The following is a 27,701-nucleotide window of genomic DNA, read 5'->3' on the forward strand; positions in this document are numbered from 1 at the left end:
TCAGATTTGTGGCAACAGCATTTTATTAATTAAATAAATCATAAAATAAATTTTCCCTTTAGAAATAGTCAGTGGGGGCCGTGAGGTGCGGAGCCCCCCAGAGTGGAGGAAAGGCTTCTATGTACAGTGCGAGTTGGGTGAGCGCGGGGCCCTGGGTCACCTTCTCTTCTCCTTCACGCTGTAGGACAGAATCAGGGGCGCGGGCTGAAAGACAAGCAGGAGACGTGAGTGGGGGCTACACCAGGTACACGGGGGTCACACACGGGCTGTGGTCGGGGGGCTCACCTTCCCATACCAGTGCGTTAGCCATAGCTGCTTCATGGTCATGTGATCTGGGAGGTGCGCGCTGTCAATCATCAGATGGACCTGAGGAAGATGTGGAGACTTTGTCATCAGCACCTGTACCCAGCCCTCACACCGTTGCCTTCGCCCTCGGCACCTGGTGGCCGCCCGTCGCCTCCGCCCTCGGTACCTGGTGGCCGCCTGTCTCCTCTGCCCTCGGCACCTGATGGCCGCCTGTCTCCTCTGCCCTCGGCACCTGATGGCCGCCTGTCTCCTCTGCCCTCGGCACCTGGTGGCCGCCTGTCTCCTCTGCCCTCGGCACCTGGTGGCCGCCTGTCTCCTCTGCCCTCTGCACCTGGTGGCCACCTGTCTCCTCTGCCCTCGGCACCTGGTGGCCGCCTGTCTCCTCTGCCCTCGGCACCTGGTGGCCACCTGTCTCCTCTGCCCTCGGCACCTGGTGGCCGCCCGTCTCCTCCGCCCTCGGCACCTGGTGGACGCCCGTCGCCTCTGCCCTCGGCACCTGGTGGCCGCCCGTCGCCTCTGCCCTCGGCACCTGGTGGCCGCCTGTCTCCTCTGCCCTCGGCACCTGATGGCCGCCTGTCTCCTCTACCCTCGGCACCTGGTGGCCGCCCGTCTCCTCCGCCCTCGGCACCTGGTGGACGCCCGTCGCCTCTGCCCTCGGCACCTGGTGGCCGCCCGTCTCCTCCGCCCTCGGCACCTGGTGGCCGCCTGTCTCCTCCGCCTCCACACTCAGCACCAGGTCTCGATGTTTCACATTTCTCTCGCTAATACAGGGACATCCTGGGGGAGGAGTGCATCGCTTGCTGCCATATATTTTGCCGTTGTGTTACAAACCCTCCAGAGGATCTGGCTCTTTGTACACATGGCTAATTATGGCCTTCACATGGGCTGTTCTGAGGGCGCGTCTTCTGGCCGCTTTGCATTATTTCTGGTGAGGCACACCCCCTTCTCTATAACGTCAGGGAATAATCAGAGGAGCAGCGGGACGGAGAAAAGCAGGAGCGGCCAGACGTCCCCGCAGACAGCGCCACTAACACAGAAAGCACCGGACTCCTCGCACTGCTGCTTCTCCCCACAACCACAGGACACTGGCACAGTGCTGCACGCCATCACATCGGCTTTCTTACACTACCTGTGGAAACGGTGCCCCAAGGCGGTGGGCGAGGACTCTGCGCAGGTGACGGATTTCTGAGCGAACTGAACATCTGACATATTTGTGCTGTAAAGACATAAGAGAGGACAGTATGAAGGACGGCAGCAAAGGACGGCGAAGGGCGGCAGCAAAGGACGGCAAAGGGACGGCAGCAAAGGACGGCGAAGGGGCGTCAGCAAAGGACGGCGAAGGGCGGCAGCAAAGGACGGCGAAGGGCGGCGAAGGGGCGTCAGCAAAGGACGGCAAAGGGCGTCAGCAAAGGACGGCGAAGGGCGGCAGCAAAGGACGGCGAAGGGCGGCAGCAAAGGACGGCGAAGGGCGGCAGCAAAGGACGGCGAAGGGCGGCAGCAAAGGACGGCGAAGGGCGGCAGCAAAGGATGGCGAAGGGCGGCAACAAAGGGCGGCGAAGGGGCGTCAGCAAAGGACGGCGAAGGGCGGCAGCAAAGGACGGCGAAGGGCGGCAGCAAAGGACGGCGAAGGGCGGTAGTAAAGTTTGAAGGTGATGGGGGAGAGCAGTAGCAATGAGAGATTGGTGCTGAGGGAAAAGAGACAATGATGTTGAGTCAGTATAAAATGGACCGACTCCTAACATTCAGAACATGCTGGATGCAGCAGTACAATGCAGAATGTGCTGTAAATATTTTCAGAAGAATCTGGGAAATTTCCAATATGTCCACTCAGCTCAGAGCTGCCAGAGTGAACGGGACACGACATATTGCATCATAATGGTGAGAAGAAGCCGGATGCTACCAGCTTACTACAGGAAATTTATCACACATGAGCCATGTATGAGGGAGTCAGAGGTCTAGAGCCCTGAAAAGAGCAGCGACGAGGGATCAGAGGTGATGGACGGAGAACAGCAGTGGTGAGGGGCATTTAGAAAGAGCAGCAGCAGTGAGGGGTCGGACATGAAGAACGTTGGGGAGAGCACATCTGTGAGGGATCAGAGGTGATGGACGGAGAACAGCAGTGGTGAGGGGCATTTACAAAGAGCAGCAGCAGTGAGGGATCGGACATGGAGAACGTTGGGGAGAGCACATCTGTGAGGGATCAGAGGTGATGGACGGAGAACAGCAGTGGTGAGGGGCATTTACAAAGAGCAGCAGCAGTGAGGGATCGGACATGGAGAACGTTGGGGAGAGCACATCTGTGTGGGATCAGAGGTGATGGACGGAGAACAGCAGTGGTGAGGGGCATTTACAAAGAGCAGCAGCAGTGAGGGATCGGACATGAAGAATGTTGGGCAGAGCACATCTGTGCGGGATCAGAGGTGATGGACAGAGAACAGCAGTGGTGAGGGGCATTTACAAAGAGCAGCAGCAGTGAGGGATCAGACATGGAGAACGTTGGGGAGAGCACATCTGTGAGGGATCAGAGGTGATGGACAGAGAACAGCAGTGGTGAGGGGCATTTACAAAGAGCAGCAGCAGTGAGGGATCGGACATGAAGAATGTTGGGCAGAGCACATCTGTGCGGGATCAGAGGTGATGGACAGAGAACAGCAGTGGTGAGGGGCATTTACAAAGAGCAGCAGCAGTGAGGGATCGGACATGGAGAACGTTGGGGAGAGCACATCTGTGCGGGATCAGAGGTGATGGACGGAGAACAGCAGTGGTGAGGGGCATTTACAAAGAGCAGCAGCAGCGAGGGATCGGACATGAACGTTGGGGAGAGCACATCTGTGCGGGATCAGAGGTGATGGATGCAGTGAGAACAGCAGTGGTGAGGGGCATTTACAAAGAGCAGCAGCAGCGAGGGATCGGACATGGAGAACGTTGGGGAGAGCACATCTGTGCGGGATCAGAGGTGATGGAGTGAGAACAGCAGTGGTGAGGGGCATTTACAAAGAGCAGCAGCAGCGAGGGATCGGACATGGAGAACATTGGGGAGAGCACATCTGTGAGGGATGAGAGGTGATGGAGTGAGAACAGCAGTGGTGAGGGGCATTTACAAAGAGCAGCAGCAGTGAGGGATCGGACATGGAGAACGTTGGGGAGAGCACATCTGTGAGGGATCAGAGGTGATGGACGGAGAACAGCAGTGGTGAGGGGCATTTACAAAGAGCAGCAGCAGTGAGGGATCGGACATGGAGAACGTTGGGGAGAGCACATCTGTGAGGGATCAGAGGTGATGGACGGAGAACAGCAGTGGTGACGGGCATTTACAAAGAGCAGCAGCAGTGAGGGATCAGACATGGAGAACGTTGGGGAGAGCACATCTGTGCGGGATCAGAGGTGATGGACGGAGAACAGCAGTGGTGAGGGGCATTTAGAAAGAGCAGCAGCAGTGAGGGATCGGACATGAAGAACGTTGGGGAGAGCACATCTGTGAGGGATCAGAGGTGATGGACGGAGAACAGCAGTGGTGACGGGCATTTACAAAGAGCAGCAGCAGTGAGGGATCGGACATGAAGAACGTTGGGGAGAGCACATCTGTGCGGGATCAGAGGTGATGGAGTGAGAACAGCAGTGGTGAGGGGCATTTAGAAAGAGCAGCAGCAGTGAGGGATCGGACATGAAGAACGTTGGGGAGAGCACATCTGTGCGGGATCAGAGGTGATGGACGGAGAACAGCAGTGGTTAGGGGCATTTACAAAGAGCAGCAGTGGTGAGGGGCATTTACAAAGAGCAGCAGCAGTGAGGGATCGGACATGAAGAACGTTGGGGAGAGCACATCTGTGAGGGATCAGAGGTGATGGACGGAGAACAGCAGTGGTGAGGGGCATTTACAAAGAGCAGCAGCAGTGAGGGATCGGACATGGAGAACGTTGGGCAGAGCACATCTGTGCGGGATCAGAGGTGATGGAGTGAGAACAGCAGTGGTGAGGGGCATTTACAAAGAGCAGCAGCAGTGAGGGATCAGACATGAAGAACGTTGGGGAGAGCACATCTGTGCGGGATCAGAGGTGATGGAGTGAGAACAGCAGTGGTGAGGGGCATTTACAAAGAGCAGCAGCAGTGAGGGATCAGACATGAAGAACGTTGGGGAGAGCACATCTGTGAGGGATCAGAGGTGATGGACGGAGAACAGCAGTGGTGAGGGGCATTTACAAAGAGCAGCAGCAGTGAGGGATCGGACATGGAGAACGTTGGGGAGAGCACATCTGTGCGGGATCAGAGGTGATGGACGGAGAACAGCAGTGGTGAGGGGCATTTACAAAGAGCAGCAGCAGCGAGGGATCGGACATGAAGAACGTTGGGGAGAGCACATCTGTGAGGGATCAGAGGTGATGGACGGAGAACAGCAGTGGTGAGGGGCATTTACAAAGAGCAGCAGCAGTGAGGGATCGGACATGAAGAACGTTGGGGAGAGCACATCTGTGAGGGATCAGAGGTGATGGAGTGAGAACAGCAGTGGTGAGGGGCATTTACAAAGAGCAGCAGCAGTGAGGGATCGGACATGAAGAACGTTGGGGAGAGCACATCTGTGCGGGATCAGAGGTGATGGAGTGAGAACAGCAGTGGTGAGGGGCATTTGCAAAGAGCAGCAGCAGTGAGGGATCGGACATGAAGAACGTTGGGGAGAGCACATCTGTGAGGGATCAGAGGTGATGGACGGAGAACAGCAGTGGTGAGGGGCATTTACAAAGAGCAGCAGCAGCGAGGGATCGGACATGAAGAACGTTGAGGAGAGCACATCTGTGAGGGATGAGAGGTGATGGACGGAGAACAGCAGTGGTGAGGGGCATTTGCAAAGAGCAGCAGCAGTGAGGGATCGGACATGAAGAACGTTGGGGAGAGCACATCTGTGCGGGATCAGAGGTGATGGACGGAGAACAGCAGTGGTGAGGGGCATTTACAAAGAGCAGCAGCAGTGAGGGATCGGACATGAAGAACGTTGGGGAGAGCACATCTGTGAGGGATCAGAGGTGATGGAGTGAGAACAGCAGTGGTGAGGGGCATTTACAAAGAGCAGCAGCAGTGAGGGATCGGACATGAAGAATGTTGGGCAGAGCACATCTGTGCGGGATCAGAGGTGATGGAGTGAGAACAGCAGTGGTGAGGGGCATTTGCAAAGAGCAGCAGCAGTGAGGGATCGGACATGAAGAACGTTGGGGAGAGCACATCTGTGAGGGATCAGAGGTGATGGAGTGAGAACAGCAGTGGTGAGGGGCATTTACAAAGAGCAGCAGCAGTGAGGGATCAGACATGGAGAACGTTGGGGAGAGCACATCTGTGAGGGATCAGAGGTGATGGACAGAGAACAGCAGTGGTGAGGGGCATTTACAAAGAGCAGCAGCAGCGAGGGATCAGACATGGAGAACGTTGGGGAGAGCACATCTGTGAGGGATCAGAGGTGATGGAGTGAGAACAGCAGTGGTGACGGGCATTTACAAAGAGCAGCAGCAGTGAGGGATCGGACATGGAGAACGTTGGGGAGAGCACATCTGTGAGGGATCAGAGGTGATGGAGTGAGAACAGCAGTGGTGACGGGCATTTACAAAGAGCAGCAGCAGTGAGGGATCGGACATGGAGAACGTTGGGGAGAGCACATCTGTGAGGGATCAGAGGTGATGGACAGAGAACAGCAGTGGTGAGGGGCATTTACAAAGAGCAGCAGCAGTGAGGGATCAGACATGGAGAACGTTGGGGAGAGCACATCTGTGAGGGATCAGAGGTGATGGACGGAGAACAGAGGTGGTGAGGGGCATTTACAAAGAGCAGCAGCAGTGAGGGATCAGACATGAAGAACGTTGAGGAGAGCACATCTGTGAGGGATCAGAGGTGATGGACGGAGAACAGCAGTGGTGAGGGGCATTTACAAAGAGCAGCAGCAGTGAGGGATCAGACATGAAGAACGTTGGGGAGAGCACATCTGTGCGGGATCAGAGGTGATGGAGTGAGAACAGCAGTGGTGAGGGGCATTTACAAAGAGCAGCAGCAGTGAGGGATCGGACATGGAGAACGTTGGGGAGAGCACATCTGTGAGGGATCAGAGGTGATGGACGGAGAACAGAGGTGGTGAGGGGCATTTACAAAGAGCAGCAGCAGTGAGGGATCAGACATGAAGAACGTTGGGGAGAGCACATCTGTGCGGGATCAGAGGTGATGGACGGAGAACAGCAGTGGTGAGGGGCATTTACAAAGAGCAGCAGCAGTGAGGGATCAGACATGGAGAACGTTGGGGAGAGCACATCTGTGAGGGATCAGAGGTGATGGACGGAGAACAGCAGTGGTGAGGGGCATTTACAAAGAGCAGCAGCAGTGAGGGATCAGACATGAAGAACGTTGGGGAGAGCACATCTGTGCGGGATCAGAGGTGATGGACGGAGAACAGCAGTGGTGAGGGGCATTTACAAAGAGCAGCAGCAGTGAGGGATCAGACATGGAGAACGTTGGGGAGAGCACATCTGTGAGGGATCAGAGGTGATGGACGGAGAACAGAGGTGGTGAGGGGCATTTACAAAGAGCAGCAGCAGTGAGGGATCAGACATGAAGAACGTTGAGGAGAGCACATCTGTGAGGGATCAGAGGTGATGGACGGAGAACAGCAGTGGTGAGGGGCATTTACAAAGAGCAGCAGCAGTGAGGGATCAGACATGGAGAACGTTGGGGAGAGCACATCTGTGAGGGATCAGAGGTGATGGACGGAGTGAGAGCTGATTTGGGTTGGCTCCGGACCCATCAATACTTTGAAAATCGGAGCTGGTGGCAGCATACCTAGTTCTGTGTGTTTGGGAGGCTTTGTAGCGATGACGGCGTTGATAATTATTGTTCCCGCCTGTGTGGGAGTAGTTATATCTCCCTCGCTGCAGCGTGCCCAATAGCCAGTACATAGCAGGCAGCCTTTCTGGTGACCAATTATCCTAGGTGCAGTACCTAGTCTGACCTGAGGGTAAGGGGGTGCCAGAGAGCTGCAAGTTCCAAACCGGAACTGGGAAGTGGGATATAGATAAATCCCCTTCAGAAGGAACCAGGTTCAACCAAACAGCCCCGGTTCATGATAAATTGGTGTGAGTGGTGGGAATGATAAAGGTATCCTCCCTGTGAACCGTGTCATAGTGGTGGGATCCCTGACATATCCGGTAGGATTCATGACATATTGGTGGCAGCACGTGGGATCCGTGACAATGATCTGTGACAATGATAAAGGTATCCTCCCTGGGATCTGCGACAAGGGGCATCAGGGGAGAGCAGCGACGGTGAGAGATCAGAGGCGAGGGGGGAATCAGAGACGAGGGGCGTCGGGGGCAGAGCAGAGACGAGGGGCGTCGGGGGCAGAGCAGAGACGAGGGGCGTCGGGGGCAGAGCAGAGACGAGGGGCGTCGGGGGCAGAGCAGAGACGAGGGGCGTCGGGGGCAGAGCAGAGACGACGGGCGTCGGGGGCAGAGCAGAGACGAGGGGCGTCGGGGGCAGAGCAGAGACGAGGGGCGTCGGGGGCAGAGCAGAGACGAGGGGCGTCGGGGGCAGAGCAGAGAAGACAATGATTCTTACCTGTAGGAGGAACTTCTTTTTATCTTTGCCAGATCTGAAAAACAAGATGTGAAACGGATAAGGTGCTGATCTTCTGCAAGGAAAGACGGCCAGCTAGTGTCAAACCACTCCACCACGACATTACCCAGAAGCACTCACTCTTCTGGTAATTATGATCTTACTCTGTGACCCCATACCGTTAGCCGGGAATCAGGCGGGGGGCTACGCATGCAGGATTTATAGGGGAGATAAGGGCGCAGTTACCCGGTCTTCTCCAGGCACAGGCTGACATGTTCATCATTCCTATAGTAGTGCGAGGTGCTCTGAGAGACAGCCAGCGAGACTGATAACCGAGAGACATCTACCACCGGATCTAGGAGAGAGAGACAGCAGCATTACACCACCGGGGAGGAGGTATACGAGGCTACAAGATGCTGGGAAGCATGAAGGAGCGAACGTGAGGATGGCCAGTGGCAGCACAGTGAGCGAGCGAGGAAGGAAGGGACAGTGGCCAGGCGCGGCCCAGCCAGGGACAGTGGCCAGGCGCGGCCCAGCCAGGGACAGTGGCCAGGCGCGGCCCAGCCAGGGACAGTGGCCAGGCGCGGCCCAGCCAGGGACAGTGGCCAGGCGCGGCCCAGCCAGGGACAGTGGCCAGGCGCGGCCCAGCCAGGGACAGTGGCCAGGCGCGGCCCAGCCAGGGACAGTGGCCAGGCGCGGCCCAGCCAGGGACAGTGGCCAGGCGCGGCCCAGCCAGGGACAGTGGCCAGGCGCGGCCCAGCCAGGGACAGTGGCCAGGCGCGGCCCAGCCAGGGACAGTGGCCAGGCGCGGCCCAGCCAGGGACAGTGGCCAGGCGCGGCCCAGCCAGGGACAGTGGCCAGGCGCAGACCAGCGAGGGACCGGGGCCAGGCGCAGACCAGCGAGGGACCGGGGCCAGGCGCAGCCCAGTAAGCAGGGCTGTGTAGTCAGTGTCATCTATTTTGGTGAAGTCGGTATAAAATGGAACGACTGACTCCTAAAACATAGAACACATTGGGTGCAGTCGTACAATGCAGGACGCGCTGTAAATCAGAGGTGTCAAACTGCATTCCTCGAGGGCCGCCAACAGGTCATGTTTTCAGGATTTCCTTGTATTGCACAGGTGATAATTTAATCACCTGCACAGAATGATTCCAGCACCTTGTGGAATGCTAAGGAAATCCTGAAAACATGACCTGTTGGCGGCCCTCGAGGAATGCAGTTTGACACCTCTGCTGTAAATGTTTCCATGATAATGTGCAAAGTTATAAAATGTCCTATAAATGTCTATTCTGTTCCTGATCTCAGGATCTCGGCTTTTGGTTGAGATGAATCTGCTGCACTTTATGTCCACGCTCAGTAGTAAAGCTCCTCATCTACACATCAGAGCAGAAAGCCACCGGTAAGGAATCCCTGCACTCATCTCAAGAACTGGAAACCAGGAGTAAGGCAAGTACTTCTTAAAGCATAGCTAAACGTTTACCCTGAGAGTAAAGCTATAACATATTACAAATGTTGTATTTGTCATCATCTGTACTATTGATTGATGCAAAGTTTGTTTTATTTCTATCCGAAGTTACACACGATTTCCTGTTCTTGCAGGAATTATAATATAACTTTGAGGACAAAATTGTTTTCTGAGCGAATTGATATGATTACAAAATGTTTAAGAAGCTTCCTACGAAGTCAGCAGTATCTGAGCCTTTCACATTAACTCAAGATACAAAATATTGTGTGTGTCCGTGTATGACAGCGGAAAACAAAGGCCGTGAGCTCCAGATCAGAGCATACTCAGGCAGTGATAAAAACGCTCCTACTAGAGCTTCCAATCTAACAAGACATTGACAACGCTCACACCTAGAAGTGTTCAAAGGGTGACTGAGAAAGATCACAGCGACACCGAGAAACCAGCGGCCCGCACTTCCTGCCAGGCAAAGAGGAAAGCGCTCCTCAGCCATCAGATACAAGATATCGTGTAAGTGACAGGTATGTAACAATGGCAGCTGACGTGTAATAGACGCCCATAGAGCTCGCTGTGAAGCACGGCGGACCACCATCATTATCTGCACCAACAACTCTTAATGGAGAAATGGCCGCAAACTTGGTGTTTCACTGCAAAGTATTAGGAAAATAGTGATTGAAGAAGCCCTTAACCCTTGAATTAGAATAATGGAGAACAGCAGCTAGGAGAAAACTGCAGCGTCAGTATGTGAGATGGAGGCTGCAGTCCTGTACCCAACAATGCTTCATACATAAGTACAGTTATACTGATGACTGAGAATAATGGAGGCCACCGTCCTGTAACTGAGGAACAAACAGATATTACAACAGAAGAACAGAAAATGATACTTTACAATCAGATCTTGAAGCTTCACAGCTTTCTCATATTCATCACATGTGCCGTGTTGAGACACGCTGCAGCCGGCAATAAGAGTCTGCAGGAGTGACGCGCTGCAGCAGGCAATAAGAGAGAGTCTGCAGGAGGGACAGGCTGCAGCCGGCAATAAGAGAGTCTGCAGGAGGGACAGGCTGCAGCTGGCAATAACAGAGAGTCTGCAGGAGAGACAGGCTGCAGATGGCAATAAGAGAGTCTGCAGGAGAGACATGCTGCAGCCGGCAATAAGAGAGAGTCTGCAGGAGGGACGGGCTGCAACCGGCAATAAGAGAGTGTCTGCAGAAGGGACAGGCTGCAGCCGGCAATAAGAGAGAGTCTGCAGGAAGGACAAGCTGCAGCCGGCAATAAGAGAGAGTCTGCAGGAAGGACAGGCTCCAACCGGCAATAAGAGAGAGTCTGCAGGAGGGACAGGCTGCAGCCGGCAATAATAGAAAGTCTGCAGGAGGGACAGGCTGCAGCTGGCAATAAGAGAGTCTGCAGGAGGGACAGGCTGCAGCCGGCAATAATAGAGAGTCTGCAGGAGGGACAGGCTGCAGCCGGCAATAAGAGAGTCTGCAGGAGGGACAGGCTGCAGCCGGCAATAATAGAGAGTCTGCAGGAGGGACAGGCTGCAGCTGGCAATAACAGAGTCTGCAGGAGAGACAGGCTGCAGATGGCAATAAGAGAGTCTGCAGGAGAGACATGCTGCAGCCGGCAATAAGAGAGAGTCTGCAGGAGGGACGGGCTGCAACCGGCAATAAGAGAGTGTCTGCAGAAGGGACAGGCTGCAGCCGGCAATAAGAGAGAGTCTGCAGGAAGGACAAGCTGCAGCCGGCAATAAGAGAGAGTCTGCAGGAGGGACAGGCTGCAGCCGGCAATAAGAGAGTCTGCAGGAGAGACAGGCTGGCGATGGCAATAAGAGAGAGTCTGCAGGAGGGACGCGCTGCAGCCGGCAATAAGAGAGTCTGCAGGAGGGACGCGCTGCAGCAGGCAATAAAAGTCTGCAGGAGGGACAGGCTGCAGATGGCAATAAGAGAGTCTGCAGGAGGGACAGGCTGCAGCCGGCAATAATAGAGAGTCTGCAGGAGGGACAGGCTGCAGCTGGCAATAACAGAGAGTCTGCAGGAGAGACAGGCTGCAGATGGCAATAAGAGAGTCTGCAGGAGAGACATGCTGCAGCCGGCAATAAGAGAGAGTCTGCAGGAGGGACGGGCTGCAGCCGGCAATAAGAGTGTCTGCAGAAGGGACAGGCTCCAACCGGCAATAAGAGAGAGTCTGCAGGAGGGACAGGCTGCAGCCGGCAATAAGAGAGTCTGCAGGAGAGACAGGCTGGCGATGGCAATAAGAGAGAGTCTGCAGGAGGGACGCGCTGCAGCCGGCAATAAGAGAGTCTGCAGGAGGGACACGCTGCAGCCGGCAATAAGAGAGAGTCTGCAGGAGTGACACGCTGCAGCCGGCAATAAGTGAGTCTGCAGGAGGGACAGGCTGCAGATGGCAATAAGAGAGAGTCTGCAGGAGGGACGGGCTGCAGCTGGCAATAAGAGTGTCTGCAGGAGGGACACGCTGCAAGCAGGCAATAAGAGAGAGTCTGCAGGAGGGACGCGCTGCAGCTGGCAATAAAAGAGAGTCTACAGGAGGGGCGCACAGCAGCCGGGAATGAGAGTCTGCAGGAGGGACACGCTGCAGCAGGCAATAAGTGAGTCTGCAGGAGGGACAGGCTGCAGCCGGCAATAAGAGAGTGTCTGCAGAAGGGACAGGCTGCAGCCGGCAATAAGAGAGAGTCTGCAGGAAGGACAAGCTGCAGCCGGCAATAAGAGAGAGTCTGCAGGAAGGACAGGCTCCAGCCGGCAATAAGAGAGAGTCTGCAGGAGAGACAGGCTGCAGATGGCAATGAGAGAGAGTCTGCAGGAGGGACAGGCTGCAGATGGCAAAAAGAGAGAGTCTGCAGGAGGGACGGGCTGCAGCCGGCAATAAGAGAGTGTCTGCAGAAGGGACAGGCTGCAGCCGGCAATAAGAGAGAGTCTGCAGGAGAGACAGGCTGCAGCCGGCAATAAGAGAGAGTCTGCAGGAGGGACAGGCTGCAGATGGCAAAAAGAGAGAGTCTGCAGGAGGGACGGGCTGCAGCCGGCAATAAGAGTCTGCAGGAGGGACGGGCTGCAGCCGGCAATAAGAGAGTCTGCAGGAAGGACACGCTGCAGCCGGCAATGAGAGTGTCCGCAGGAGAGACACGCTGCGGCTCTGATGGACATTGGTTATTGCTGATAGATCAATGTTAGTTGATCTCATCTTGGAGAGACGAGCTGGAAAAGGGGCAATTGTGAATGAAGCCCTCGGGGTGGGGCAGCACCTAGTAATGATGGAGCCATTGCTGGAGTGGAAACCATTCTTGTAGACATGGCCGACCCTCCGATATCACTAAATGAGAAGAGCAATGGGCACCGGTGGCTGAAATGAAGGAATTGCTTCATCCTCCATTAACAGTGACTAAGAAATGAGAAGCTGAGGAGTTAACTCCTGACATTTCCATAGAGGAAGAACTTGCTGTTCTGTCCCAGATAGGAGGTGTTATGGCCGACGGGGGATTCACTGACACAGAGACACTGCTATTAGAGAGAACATTCTTCTGGCCGTGGTTTAAGGCCCCGAGTCATCGCATATTGCAAGACCAGCAGCTACAAAAGGAAAAGAAGCTCTGACTGAGGAGCAGTGAGGAGGAGTGACTACAGGACCCCCGAGGGCAGGAATGGGGTCTTCTAGTGCTACTGCCACCATATCTTCAGCCTCATCAGATGAGGAGCTTCATATTGAGAAGTATCTGGACGACATTAAGTCGGCAAAGCGTTGCCGCAAGTAAAGATTCCTCTCCCAGAGCAAAGATTCACCTGAACTCAGACAAGTAGAAGGGAACGTGCACACGTTGCGGAAAGGTGTGTGGAATTCTCCGCACTGATTTTGGTAAATCCGCACTGCGGAATTACCACGGTTTTATCGCGGTTTTTGTGCTGATTCCACCTGTGGTTTTACACCTGCTGATTCCTATTGAGGAGCATGATAATGTGTGCAAAACTGTAAAGCGCTGCGGAATATGTTAGCGCTATATAAAAATAAAGATTATTATTATTATTATTAGTGTAAACCGCTGCAGAATCCGCACAAAGAAGTGACATGCTGAGGAATAAATAACGCATTGTTTCCGCGCGTTATTTTCCGCAGCATGTGCACCGTGGATTTTGTTTTCCATAGGTTTACACGGTACTGTACAACACATGGGAAACTGCCGCAAATCCACAGCGTCAATCAGCAGCAAAATCCGCAACGTGTGCACATAGCCGAAGAGTCCAACCATTCATCAGACCCGACTGTGCACGAGGCAATTCCTCTATCCCTTCTCCGACTGCGCACGAGACAATTCCTCTAACACAGAGGTCCCCAACCTTTTTTGCACCAGGGACCGGCTTTAAGCAAGACCAGTTTTCCATGGCCCGGTGGGGGTGGGGCAGGGGCGGGGCTTTGGTCATATGGGGGTGGGGTTATGGAGGGATGGAGCTTAGTGCATACTTATCATATAATTATGACATTTATAATGAGAATGTGATTCAACTTACCATAGGTTCAGAATGAGTGGGAGCACCATGCTTGTTTCCCTGGTGCTCTGCACCATTATTGCCCCATAGCTGTGCCATACAGTGCTCTGCACCATTATTGCCCCATAGCTGTGCCATACAGTGCTCTGCACCATTATTGCCCCATAGCTGTGCCATATAGTGCTCTGCACCATTATTGCCCCATAGCTGTGCCATACAGTGCTCTGCACCGTTCATAATTGCCCCATAGCTGTGCCATATAGTGCTCTGCACCGTTCATAATTGCCCCATAGCTGTGCCATATAGTGCTCTGCACCGTTCATAATTGCCCCATAGCTGTGCCATATAGTGCTCTGCACCATTAGTGCCCCATAGCTGTGCCATATAGTGCTCTGCACCATTATTGCCCCATAGCTGTGCCATACAGTGCTCTGCACCGTTCATAATTGCCCCATAGCTGTGCCATATAGTGCTCTGCACCGTTCATAATTGCCCCATAGCTGTGCCATATAGTGCTCTGCACCGTTCATAATTGCCCCATAGCTGTGCCATATAGTGCTCTGCACCATTGCCCCATAGCTGTGCCATATAGTGCTCTGCACCATTGCCCCATAGCTGTGCCATACAGTGCTCTGCACCATTATTGCCCCATAGCTGTGCCATATAGTGCTCTGCACCATTATTGCCCCATAGCTGTGCCATACAGTGCTCTGCACCATTATTGCCCCATAGCTGTGCCATACCGTGCTCTGCACCATTATTGCCCCATAGCTGTGCCATATAGTGCTCTGCACCATTATTGCCCCATAGCTGTGCCATACAGTGCTCTGCACCATTATTGCCCCATAGCTGTGCCATACCGTGCTCTGCACCATTATTGCCCCATAGCTGTGCCATATAGTGCTCTGCACCATTGCCCCATAGCTGTGCCATACAGTGCTCTGCACCATTATTGCCCCATAGCTGTGCCATATAGTGCTCTGCACCGTTATTGCCCCATAGCTGTGCCATATAGTGCTCTGCACCGTTATTGCCCCATAGCTGTGCCATATAGTGCTCTGCACCGTTATTGCCCCATAGCTGTGCCATATAGTGCTCTGCACCATTATTGCCCCATAGCTGTGCCATATAGTGCTCTGCACCGTCCATTATTGCCCCATAGCTGTGCCATATAGTGCTCTGCACCGTCCATTATTGCCCCATAGCTGTGCCATATAGTGCTCTGCACCGTCCATTATTGCCCCATAGCTGTGCCATATAGTGCTCTGCACCGTCCATTATTGCCCCATAGCTGTGCCATATAGTGCTCTGCACCATTGCCCCATAGCTGTGCCATACAGTGCTCTGCACCATTATTGCCCCATAGCTGTGCCATATAGTGCTCTGCACCGTTATTGCCCCATAGCTGTGCCATATAGTGCTCTGCACCGTTATTGCCCCATAGCTGTGCCATATAGTGCTCTGCACCATTATTGCCCCATAGCTGTGCCATACAGTGCTCTGCACCATTATTGCCCCATAGCTGTGCCATATAGTGCTCTGCACCATTATTGCCCCATAGCTGTGCCATACAGTGCTCTGCACCATTATTGCCCCATAGCTGTGCCATACAGTGCTCTGCACCGTCCATTATTGCCCCATAGCTGTGCCATATAGTGCTCTGCACCGTCCATTATTGCCCCATAGCTGTGCCATATAGTGCTCTGCACCGTCCATTATTGCCCCATAGCTGTGCTGCTGCTGCTGCAATAAAAATAATAAAACACATACTCACCTGTCTTGCTTGCAGCTCCTCGGCGCCATCTTCCCGGCGTCTCTCCGCACTGACTGATCAGGCAGAGGGCGGCGCGCACACTATATGCGTCATCGCGCCCTCTGCCTGCAGTCAGTGAGGAGAGAGAGACGCCGGGAAGATGGAGACAGCGCCCGGCGTGTGGAACGCGGACAGGTGAATATGACATACTTACCTGCTCCCGGCGTCCCGCTCCTTCCCCCGGACAGCTGGTCTTCGGTGCCGCAGCCTCTTCCTCTGTCAGCGGTCACCGGCACCGCTGATTAGAGAAATGAACCTATGGGAGGTGGAGCCGCCTATTCATTTCTCTAATGAGCGGTCCCACGTGACCGCTGAACAGGGGCGCCGCGGACCGGCTGAAAAACCCCAACGGCCCGGTCCTGGTCCGCGGACCGGCGGTTGGGGACCTCTGCTCTAACAGATCTAACAGATGTGGGTTGAATCCAGTCATGAATGGCTTGGACCTTAACAGGATCCATTTCTATAGACGAGGGAGAAAAAATAAAACCCAAAAAAGAGACCTTCTGAACTCCAAATAGGCACTTAGACCCCTTCACAAATAGAGCATTATCACGAAGGATCTGGAATACCATCCTGACCTGCTTCACATGAGACTCCCAATCATCGGAAAAAATCAAAATATCATCCAAATACACAATCATGAATTTATCAAGATAATTGCGGAAAATATCATGCATGAAGGACTGAAATACAGAAGGAGCATTAGAGAGCCCGAAAGGCATCACAAGGTATTCAAAATGGCCTTCGGGCGTATTAAATGCAGTTTTCTATTCGTCACCCTGTTTAATACGCACAAGATTATACGCCCCTCGAAGGTCAATCTTGGTAAACCAACTAGCCCCCTTGATCCGAGCAAACAAATCAGAAAGCAAAGGTAAAGGGTATTGGAATTTGACCGTGATCTTATTAAGAAGGCGATAATCAATACAGGGTCTCAAGGAACCATCCTTCTTGGCAACAAAAAAGAATCCAGCTCCCAATGGTGAGGAAGACGGCCGAATATGCCCCTTCTCCAAAGACTCCTGAACATAACTCCGCATGGCGGCATGCTCTGGCACAGACAGATTGAAAAGTCGGCCCTTAGGGAACTTACAGCCAGGAATCAAGTTAATAGCACAATCACAGTCCCTATGTGGAGGAAGGGAACTGGACTTGGGCTGATCAAATACATCCTGGAAATCCGACAAAAACTCAGGAACTTACGAAGAGGGGGAAGAGGAAATTGACATCAAAGGAACGTCACTATGAACCCCTTGACAACCCCAACTAGTCACAGACATAGATTTCCAATCCAGCACCGGATTATGTCCCTGTAACCATGGAAAACCCAGTACAACAACATCATGTAAATTATGCAACACCAGGAAACGACAATCTTCCTGATGTGCTGGAGCCATGCACATGGTCAGCTGAGTCCAATACTGAGGTTTATCCTTGGCCAACGGTGTAGCATCAATGCCCCTCAAAGGAATAGGACTCTGCAAAGGCTGCAAGGGGAAACCACAGCGCCCGGCGAATTCCAAGTCCATCAAGTTCAGGGCAGCGCCTGAATCCACAAATGCCATGACAGAAAAGGACGATAATGAGCAAATCAAGGTCACAGATAAGAGAAATTTAGGCTGTACAGTACTGATGGTAACAGACCTAGCGACCCTCTTAGTACGCTTAGGGCAATCAGAAATAACGAGCAGAATCACCACAGTAAAAACACAGCCTATTCTGGCGTCAATCCCTGCCGTTCTGCTCTAGTCAAAATCCTATCACATTGCATAGGCTCAGGACTCCGCTCAGAGGACACTGCCATATGGTGCACAACTTTGCGCTCGCGCAGGCGCCGATCAATCTGAATGGCTAGAGACATAGACTCGCTCAAACCAGCAGGCGTGGGGAACCCCACCATAACATCTTTAACGGCTTCAGAAAGACCCTTTCTGAAATTTGCTGCCAGAGCATCCTCATTCCATTTAGTGAGCACAGACCATTTTCTAAATTTCTGGCAGTATAATTCTGCCGCTTCCTGACCCTGACACAGGGCCAACAAGGTCTTTTCTGCATGATCCACAGAATTAGGTTCGTCATACAATAATCCGAGCGCTTGAAAAAATGCGTCTACATTAAGCAATGCCGGATCCCCTGATTCAAGGGAGAATGCCCAGTCCTGGGGGTCACCACGCAGCAGAGAGATGACAATTTTAACCTGCTGAATGGAATCACCAGAGGAACGGGGTTTCAAGGCAAAAAACAATTTGCAGTTATTTTTAAAGTTCAAAAACTTGGATCTGTCCCCAAAAAACAAATCAGGGGTTGGAATTCTAGGCTCTAAAGCCGGAGTCTGGACAACATAATCTTGGATACTCTGTACTCTTGCAGCAAGTTGATCCACACGAGAAAACAAACCCTGAACATCCATGCCCGCATCCAAATCCTGAACCACCCAGAGATTAAGAGGAAAAAAAAAAACAAAATAGGCTGCAGAAAAAAAAATGGCTCAGAACTTCCTTTTCCTTCTTTTGAGATGCATTTAATTCATTTAAGGCCAGTTGTACTGTTATGACCTGGTGGTTAAGGAGCAACATGGGACATGCTCTGGAGGAGGTGGTACCTGTACTGACCGCAGTTCCTGAGCTTATCACAACACTAGAAGTAGCCGTGGGATGTTCCTGTCACTCCCTAGACACCTCGTCACAGCCGGAGGACTAACTACCCCTAAAGATGGAAATAGGAAAGCTATCTTGCCTCAGAGAAAATTCCCAAAGGATAGGCAGCCCCCCACAAATATTGACTGAGTGGAGAGGGAAATGACATACGCAGAATGAAACCAGGATGTAGCAAAGAAGGCCAATCTAGCTAGATAGTACAGGACTGAATACTGTGCAGTCAGTATTAAAAACTAGAAAAATCCACCACAGAGTATACAAAAATCTCCACACCTGACTAAAGGTGTGGAATCCATACTGACAAGCTGGACTAGAAAAAAACATAGAAAGTGCAGAAAGATTAAGTCCACAATAAGTGGACTGCAAAAGAACAAAGCAAGGTCTTATCTTTGCTGAACTGGTCAGAATATCAGGGAAATCCAAGCAGAGATGTGAATCCAACCAGGAACCATTGACAACTGGCACAGGCTGAAGGAAAGAACCAGGCTAAATAGTCGAGCCAGAAAGACAATCAGTGGAAGCAGCTGCTGACTACTAAATTTAAGGAGCAGCAGTACCACTTAAAACCACCGGAGGGAGCCCAAGAGCAGAACTCACAAAAATGCCACTTACAACCACCGGAGGGAGCCCAAGAGCGGAATTCACAACATACCTCCCCTCGACTGTGCACGAGGCAATTCCTCTATCCCTCCCACCGACTGTGCACGAGGCAATTCCTCTATCCCTCCCACCGACTGTGCACGAGGCAATTCCTCTATCCTTCCCCCCGACTGTGCACGAGGCAATTCCTCTATCCCTCCCCTCGACTGTGCACGAGGCAATTCCTCTATCCCTCCCCTCGACTGTGCACGAGGCAATTCCTCTATCCCTCCCCCCGACTGTGCACGAGGCAATTCCTCTATCCCTCCCCCCGATTGTGCACGAGGCAATTTCTTTATCCCTCCCCTCGACTGTGCACGAGGCAATTCCTCTATCCCTCCCCCCGACTGTGCACGAGGCAATTCCTCTATCCCTCCCCCCGACTGTGCACGAGGCAATTCCTGTATCCCTCCCCTCGACTGTGCACGAGGCAATTCCTCTATCCCTCCCCCCGACTGTGCACGAGGCAATTCCTCTATCCCTCCCCCCGACTGTGCACGAGGCAATTCCTCTATCCCTCCCACCGACTGTGCAGGAGGAAATTCCTCTATACCTCCCGACTGTGCAGGAGGAAATTCCTCTATACCTCCCGACTGTGCAGGAGGAAATTCCTCTATCCCTCCCCCCGACTGTGCACGAGGCAATTCCTCTATACCCCCCACCAATTGTGCAGGAGGAAATTCCTCTATACCTCCCCCCGACTGTGCACGAGGCAATTCCTCTATCCCTCCCCCCGACTGTGCACGAGGCAATTCCTCTATCCCTCCCCCCGACTGTGCACGAGGCAATTCCTCTATCCCTCCCCCCGACTGTGCACGAGGCAATTCCTCTATCCCTCCCACCGACTGTGCAGGAGGAAATTCCTCTATACCTCCCGACTGTGCAGGAGGAAATTCCTCTATCCCTCCCCCCGCCTGTGCACGAGACAATTCCTCTATACCCCCCACCAATTGTGCAGGAGGAAATTCCTCTATACCTCCCCTCGACTGTGCACGAGGCAATTGCTCTGTCCTCGGACATTGGTAGACATGTTCCCTGTGGTCTCCGCTTTACCACCAGCACAAGTTACTGCAGAGAGGTTGTTCTCCAGCCGAGGGTTGGACACGAGGAACCCGAGGATTGTACTCACTGAGCCGAGGGTTGGACACGAGGACCCTGAGGATTGTACTCACTGAGCCGAGGCAACCACAGAAGAAAATGGTGGAAAAAGGTCCGCAAATTGCTACAAAGTAGAAAAAAACTTTATTATTAAAATCACATACAAAAGAAAAAGACAGGGGCATAACTGGAACAAGCGATGGAACACATCAAAACATTACTGGTGGACGACCACACATAGTAGAGACTGGTCACAAGCGCAAATGCACAATCATTTACAATAGGTACATAATAGCGTGACCTACCTAGTGGTATATGGACCAGACACGTGTGGGCTCACACCCTCCCCTAGGTCCATATACCACTAGGTAGGTCACGCTATTATGTACCTATTGTAAATGATTGCGCACTTGCGCTTGTGACCAGTCTCTACTATGTGTGGTCGTCCACCAGTAATGTTGTGATGTGTTCCATCGCTTGTTCCAGTTATGCCCCTGTCTTTTTCTTTTGTATGTGATTTTAATAATAAAGTTTTTTCTACTTTGTATCAATTTGCGGACGTTTTTCCACTATTTTCTTCTGTGGTTGCTTTAGTGCTCTTTGGTGGGTCCTGATTGTCCCATTATCTGGTTGTGAATGCCTCCTATTTATTACACTGGTAGTTACCTATACACATTATGAGGTATTCCTCCAATTGTGTGCGTTTTTCTGCTTGTTACTCACTGATCCGAGGGTTGGACACGAGGACCCTCAGCTTCCTTCTAACCCTAACATTCTAGGACTTACACATGAGCCATGTATGAGGGAGACAGAGTCAGAGAAATTGGGGAGTCGGAGGTTTGGTGGCCTACCTTACTATACAGGGGGTGGGTGGTAAGATGCAGTGAGAAGGGCGTGGTCAGGTGAGGCGCAGGGAGGGGGCGTGGGCAGGTACGGCGCAGGGAGGGGGCGTGGGCAGGTACGGCGCAGGGAGGGGGCGTGGGCAGGTGCGGCGCAGGGAGGGGGCGTGGACAGGTGCGGCGCAGGGAGGGGGCGTGGACAGGTGCGGCGCAGGGAGGGGGCGTGGACAGGTGCGGCGCAGGGAGGGGGCGTGGACAGGTGCGGCGCAGGGAGGGGGCGTGGACAGGTGCGGCGCAGGGAGGGGGCGTGGACAGGTGCGGCGCAGGGAGGGGGCGTGGACAGGTGCGGCGCAGGGAGGGGGCGTGGACAGGTGCGGCGCAGGGAGGGGGCGTGGACAGGTGCGGCGCAGGGAGGGGGCGTGGACAGGTGCGGCGCAGGGAGGGGGCGTGGACAGGTGCGGCGCAGGGAGGGGGCGTGGACAGGTGCGGCGCAGGGAGGGGGCGTGGACAGGTGAGGCGCAGGGAGGGGGCGTGGACAGGTGAGGCGCAGGGAGGGGGCGTGGACAGGTGCGGCGCAGGGAGGGGGCGTGGACAGGTGCGGCGCAGGGAGGGGGCGTGGACAGGTGCGGCGCAGGGAGGGGGCGTGGACAGGTGAGGCGCAGGGAGGGGGCGTGGACAGGTGCGGCGCAGGGAGGGGGCGTGGACAGGTGCGGCGCAGGGAGGGGGCGTGGACAGGTGCGGCGCAGGGAGGGGGCGTGGACAGGTGCGGCGCAGGGAGGGGGCGTGGACAGGTGCGGCGCAGGGAGGGGGCGTGGACAGGTGCGGCGCAGGGAGGGGGCGTGGACAGGTGCGGCGCAGGGAGGGGGCGTGGACAGGTGCGGCGCAGGGAGGGGGCGTGGACAGGTGCGGCGCAGGGAGGGGGCGTGGACAGGTGCGGCGCAGGGAGGGGGCGTGGACAGGTGCGGCGCAGGGAGGGGCCGTGGACAGGTGCGGCGCAGGGAGGGGCCGTGGACAGGTGCGGCGCAGGGAGGGGCCGTGGACAGGTGCGGCGCAGGGAGGGGCCGTGGACAGGTGCGGCGCAGGGAGGGGGCGTGGACAGGTGCGGCGCAGGGAGGGGGCGTGGACAGATGCGGCGCAGGGAGGGGGCGTGGACAGGTGCGGCGCAGGGAGGGGGCGTGGACAGGTGCGGCGCAGGGAGGGGGCGTGGACAGGTGCGGCGCAGGGAGGGGGCGTGGACAGGTGCGGCGCAGGGAGGGGCCGTGGACAGGTGCGGCGCAGGGAGGGGCCGTGGACAGGTGCGGCGCAGGGAGGGGGCGTGGACAGGTGAGGCGCAGGGAGGGGGCGTGGACAAGAGCATTGCAGTAAGGGGGTGTGTTGGACAGGGGAAGGGCAGTGTGTGGGGGTTGGGACCGCCTCAGTGAGCCTGCAGCGAGGTGCAGCAGGGTGGGGGGGTGTAGGGACCCATGCTGGGGTCAGGGCAGTGTCGCCTGCGCTCACCCTCCACTGTGTTGGTGTGCAGGACCCGCTCCAGACCTCGAGACTGATAGAATTCCCGGATCCTCGTATCTTCATCTGAAAAACATCAATAAAGCGCGCCGCCAACCACAGGAGGTAGCGAGAAGGGAGGCGAGCGCTTTGCCAGTGAGAAAATCTGCATGGTGAAAAAGAAAAAAGTGTGGAGAGGGGGAAGGGGTGAAGCAAACAGGGGCTGTAGATAGGCGGGGCTATGGGGCAGAAGGGGAGGAGCAGAGACCGGGAGAGGCGTGGTTATGGAACATAAGGGTCTGTGGAGCAGAGATGGCTGCAGAGAGGGGAGAGGTGGGTCTGTGGAGCAGAGATGGCTGTAGAGAGGGGAGAGGTGGTCAGTGGAGCAGAGATGGCTGCAGAGAGGGGAGAGGTGGTCTGTGGAGCAGAGATGGCTGCAGAGAGGGGAGAAGTGGGTCTGTGGAGCAGAGATGGCTGCAGAGAGGGGAGAGGTGGTCTGTGGAGCAGAGATGGCTGCAGAGAGGGGAGAGGTGGTCTGTGGAGCAGAGATGGCTGCAGAGAGGGGAGAGGTGGGTCAGTGGAGCAGAGATGGCTGCAGAGAGGGGAGAGGTGGGTCTGTGGAGCAGAGATGGCTGTAGAGAGGGGAGAGGTGGTCAGTGGAGCAGAGATGGCTGCAGAGAGGGGAGAGGTGGTCTGTGGAGCAGAGATGGCTGTAGAGAGGGGAGAGGTGGGTCTGTGGAGCAGAGGTGGCTGCATAGCGGGGAGAGGCGGTCTGAGGAGCAGGGATGGCTGAAGAGCGGGGAGAGGTGGGTCAGTGGAGCAGAGATGGCTGCAGAGAGGGGAGAGGTGGGTCAGTGGAGCAGAGATGGCTGCAGAGAGGGGAGAGGTGGGTCTGTGGAGCAGAGATGGCTGTAGAGAGGGGAGAGGTGGTCAGTGGAGCAGAGATGGCTGCAGAGAGGGGAGAGGTGGTCTGTGGAGCAGAGATGGCTGTAGAGAGGGGAGAGGTGGGTCTGTGGAGCAGAGGTGGCTGCATAGCGGGGAGAGGCGGTCTGAGGAGCAGGGATGGCTGCAGAGCGGGGAGAGGTGGGTCAGTGGAGCAGAGATGGCTGCAGAGAGGGGAGAGGTGGGTCTGTGGAGCAGAGATGGCTGTAGAGAGGGGAGAGCCGGGGTTGTGGAGCAGAAGGGTAGACCAGAGTTTGGGAATGATGGGGCTGTGGAGCATAGGGGGATGTAAACGGGAGGGGCAGGCGCAGCACTCACTCTCCTGCAGCCGCGGCACCAGCTTGTACACGATATCCTGCATGACGCGGTCCAGCTTGAGGTTCAGCAGCGGCTGGGTCTCGTGGATCTTGATGTTACACAGGGGGCAGTACTTACTGGTCTGCAGATACTTCACTATACAGCTCTTACAGACTGGGGGAGACAGAAGAGAAGGTGGAGTCACGCAAATGCTATAACACGGGGGGCGCAGGAGGGAGGCAGCAGCGTGCTGGGGTCTTACACGTGTGCAGACACTCTGTGATGGTGGTGGCGTCGATGAAGTAGCCGGCACACAGGTAGCACACGATGTGCTCATTCAGCTCCTTAATCTTCACTTTCACCACCTCCTGGGAAGAAACAAGGAGAAACTCTGGAGCCCGAACCCGGGGAAACGGGTGTAATGTGTGCTGGGAAGGGACGATGACGAGAGAGAACACGCACACACGCACTCTCCAGAGAGAACACACGCACTCTCCAGAGAGAACACACACACACGCACTCTCCAGAGAGAACACGCACGCACACACGCACTCTCCAGAGAGAACACGCACACACGCACTCTCCAGAGAGAACACGCACACACACGCACTCTCCAGAGAGAACACGCACACACACACGCACTCTCCAGAGAGAACACGCACACACACACGCACTCTCCAGAGAGAACACGCACACACGCACTCTCCAGAGAGAACACGCACACACGCACTCTCCAGAGAGAACACGCACACACGCACTCTCCAGAGAGAACACGCACTCTCCAGAGAGAACACGCACACACGCACTCTCCAGAGAGAACATACGCACGCACTCTCCAGAGAGAACATACGCACGCACTCTCCAGAGAGAACATACGCACGCACTCTCCAGAGAGAACACGCACGCACTCTCCAGAGAGAACACGCACACACGCACTCTCCAGAGAGAACACGCACACACGCACTCTCCAGAGAGAACACGCACGCACTCTCCAGAGAGAACACGCACGCACTCTCCAGAGAGAACACGCACACACGCACTCTCCAGAGAGAACACGCACACACGCACTCTCCAGAGAGAACACGCACACACGCACTCTCCAGAGAGAACACGCACACACGCACTCTCCAGAGAGAACACGCACACACGCACTCTCCAGAGAGAACACGCACACACGCACTCTCCAGAGAGAACACGCACACACGCACTCTCCAGAGAGAACACGCACACACGCACTCTCCAGAGAGAACACGCACACACGCACTCTCCAGAGAGAACACGCACACACGCACTCTCCAGAGAGAACACGCACACACGCACTCTCCAGAGAGAACACGCACACACGCACTCTCCAGAGAGAACACGCACACACGCACTCTCCAGAGAGAACACGCACGCACTCTCCAGAGAGAACACGCACGCACTCTCCAGAGAGAACACGCACGCACTCTCCAGAGAGAACACGCACGCACTCTCCAGAGAGAACACGCACACACGCACTCTCCAGAGAGAACATACGCACGCACTCTCCAGAGAGAACATACGCACGCACTCTCCAGAGAGAACACACGCACGCACTCTCCAGAGAGAACACACGCACGCACTCTCCAGAGAGAACACACGCACGCACTCTCCAGAGAGAACACGCACACACGCACTCTCCAGAGAGAACACGCACACACGCACTCTCCAGAGAGAACACGCACACACGCACTCTCCAGAGAGAACACGCACACACGCACTCTCCAGAGAGAACACGCACACACGCACTCTCCAGAGAGAACACGCACGCACTCTCCAGAGAGAACACGCACGCACTCTCCAGAGAGAACACGCACGCACTCTCCAGAGAGAACACGCACGCACTCTCCAGAGAGAACACGCACGCACTCTCCAGAGAGAACACGCACGCACTCTCCAGAGAGAACACGCACGCACTCTCCAGAGAGAACACGCACGCACTCTCCAGAGAGAACACGCACACACGCACTCTCCAGAGAGAACACGCACACACGCACTCTCCAGAGAGAACATACGCACGCACTCTCCAGAGAGAACATACGCACGCACTCTCCAGAGAGAACACGCACACACGCACTCTCCAGAGAGAACACGCACACACGCACTCTCCAGAGAGAACACGCACACACGCACTCTCCAGAGAGAACACGCACACACGCACTCTCCAGAGAGAACACGCACACACGCACTCTCCAGAGAGAACACGCACGCACTCTCCAGAGAGAACACGCACGCACTCTCCAGAGAGAACACGCACGCACTCTCCAGAGAGAACACGCACGCACTCTCCAGAGAGAACACGCACGCACTCTCCAGAGAGAACACGCACGCACTCTCCAGAGAGAACATACGCACGCACTCTCCAGAGAGAACACACGCACGCACTCTCCAGAGAGAACACACGCACGCACTCTCCAGAGAGAACACGCACACACGCACTCTCCAGAGAGAACACGCACACACGCACTCTCCAGAGAGAACACGCACACACGCACTCTCCAGAGAGAACACGCACACACGCACTCTCCAGAGAGAACACGCACACACGCACTCTCCAGAGAGAACACGCACACACGCACTCTCCAGAGAGAACACGCACACACGCACTCTCCAGAGAGAACACGCACACACGCACTCTCCAGAGAGAACACGCACGCACTCTCCAGAGAGAACACGCACGCACTCTCCAGAGAGAACACGCACGCACTCTCCAGAGAGAACACGCACGCACTCTCCAGAGAGAACACGCACGCACTCTCCAGAGAGAACACGCACGCACTCTCCAGAGAGAACACGCACGCACTCTCCAGAGAGAACACGCACACACGCACTCTCCAGAGAGAACACGCACACACGCACTCTCCAGAGAGAACACGCACACACGCACTCTCCAGAGAGAACACGCACACACGCACTCTCCAGAGAGAACACGCACACACGCACTCTCCAGAGAGAACATACGCACGCACTCTCCAGAGAGAACATACGCACGCACTCTCCAGAGAGAACATACGCACGCACTCTCCAGAGAGAACACACGCACGCACTCTCCAGAGAGAACACACGCACGCACTCTCCAGAGAGAACACGCACACACGCACTCTCCAGAGAGAACACGCACACACGCACTCTCCAGAGAGAACACGCACACACGCACTCTCCAGAGAGAACACGCACACACGCACTCTCCAGAGAGAACACGCACGCACTCTCCAGAGAGAACACGCACGCACTCTCCAGAGAGAACACGCACGCACTCTCCAGAGAGAACACGCACGCACTCTCCAGAGAGAACACGCACACACGCACTCTCCAGAGAGAACACGCACACACGCACTCTCCAGAGAGAACATACGCACGCACTCTCCAGAGAGAACATACGCACGCACTCTCCAGAGAGAACATACGCACGCACTCTCCAGAGAGAACACACGCACGCACTCTCCAGAGAGAACACACGCACGCACTCTCCAGAGAGAACACGCACACACGCACTCTCCAGAGAGAACACGCACACACGCACTCTCCAGAGAGAACACGCACACACGCACTCTCCAGAGAGAACACGCACACACGCACTCTCCAGAGAGAACACGCACGCACGCACTCTCCAGAGAGAACACGCACGCACTCTCCAGAGAGAACACGCACGCACTCTCCAGAGAGAACACGCACGCACTCTCCAGAGAGAACACGCACACACGCACTCTCCAGAGAGAACATACGCACGCACTCTCCAGAGAGAACATACGCACGCACTCTCCAGAGAGAACACGCACACACGCACTCTCCAGAGAGAACACGCACGCACTCTCCAGAGAGAACACACTCTCTCACACACACACACACACACACACACACACACACACACACACACACACACACACACACACACACACACCGTGGGCCGCGCACCTCGTTCCGCAGAGGATCCATCTTGTACACGGACTGTAGCTGGTTTCGGAGCCGCATAGCGATCACCATCGGTCCCTGAGCAGCCGCCATGTTCCCGCTGGTGACGACACTTCCGGAACAGCCGTCAGCTCCGGCTTGTAGCGTTGTCATGG

At 55.1% G+C, this 27,701-nt stretch overlaps 1 protein-coding gene across 2 annotated transcripts; it reads right to left on the minus strand.

Annotated features, from left to right (window-relative positions):
• PCGF1 (polycomb group ring finger 1) lies at positions 1-27,699 on the minus strand. Of its 2 annotated transcripts, none has more exons than XM_077280475.1 (9): positions 27,550-27,699; positions 23,876-23,978; positions 23,635-23,787; positions 22,387-22,461; positions 8,134-8,242; positions 7,891-7,924; positions 1,436-1,522; positions 286-366; positions 1-204 (listed from the first exon to the last, which is right to left on the minus strand). In XM_077280475.1, the coding sequence occupies exons 1-9, from the start codon at positions 27,697-27,699 to the stop codon at positions 157-159; spliced, it is 840 nt and encodes a 279-aa protein (XP_077136590.1). In that variant the 3' UTR covers positions 1-156. The 2 variants fall into 2 exon arrangements, with proteins under 2 accessions (XP_077136590.1, XP_077136589.1); XM_077280474.1 differs by having other exon boundaries at positions 23,876-23,981.
• Positions 27,700-27,701: the final 2 nt, after the last annotated feature.

The sequence above is a fragment of the Ranitomeya variabilis genome, chromosome 1, assembly GCF_051348905.1.
Source record: "Ranitomeya variabilis isolate aRanVar5 chromosome 1, aRanVar5.hap1, whole genome shotgun sequence".
Taxonomy (NCBI): domain Eukaryota; kingdom Metazoa; phylum Chordata; class Amphibia; order Anura; family Dendrobatidae; genus Ranitomeya; species Ranitomeya variabilis.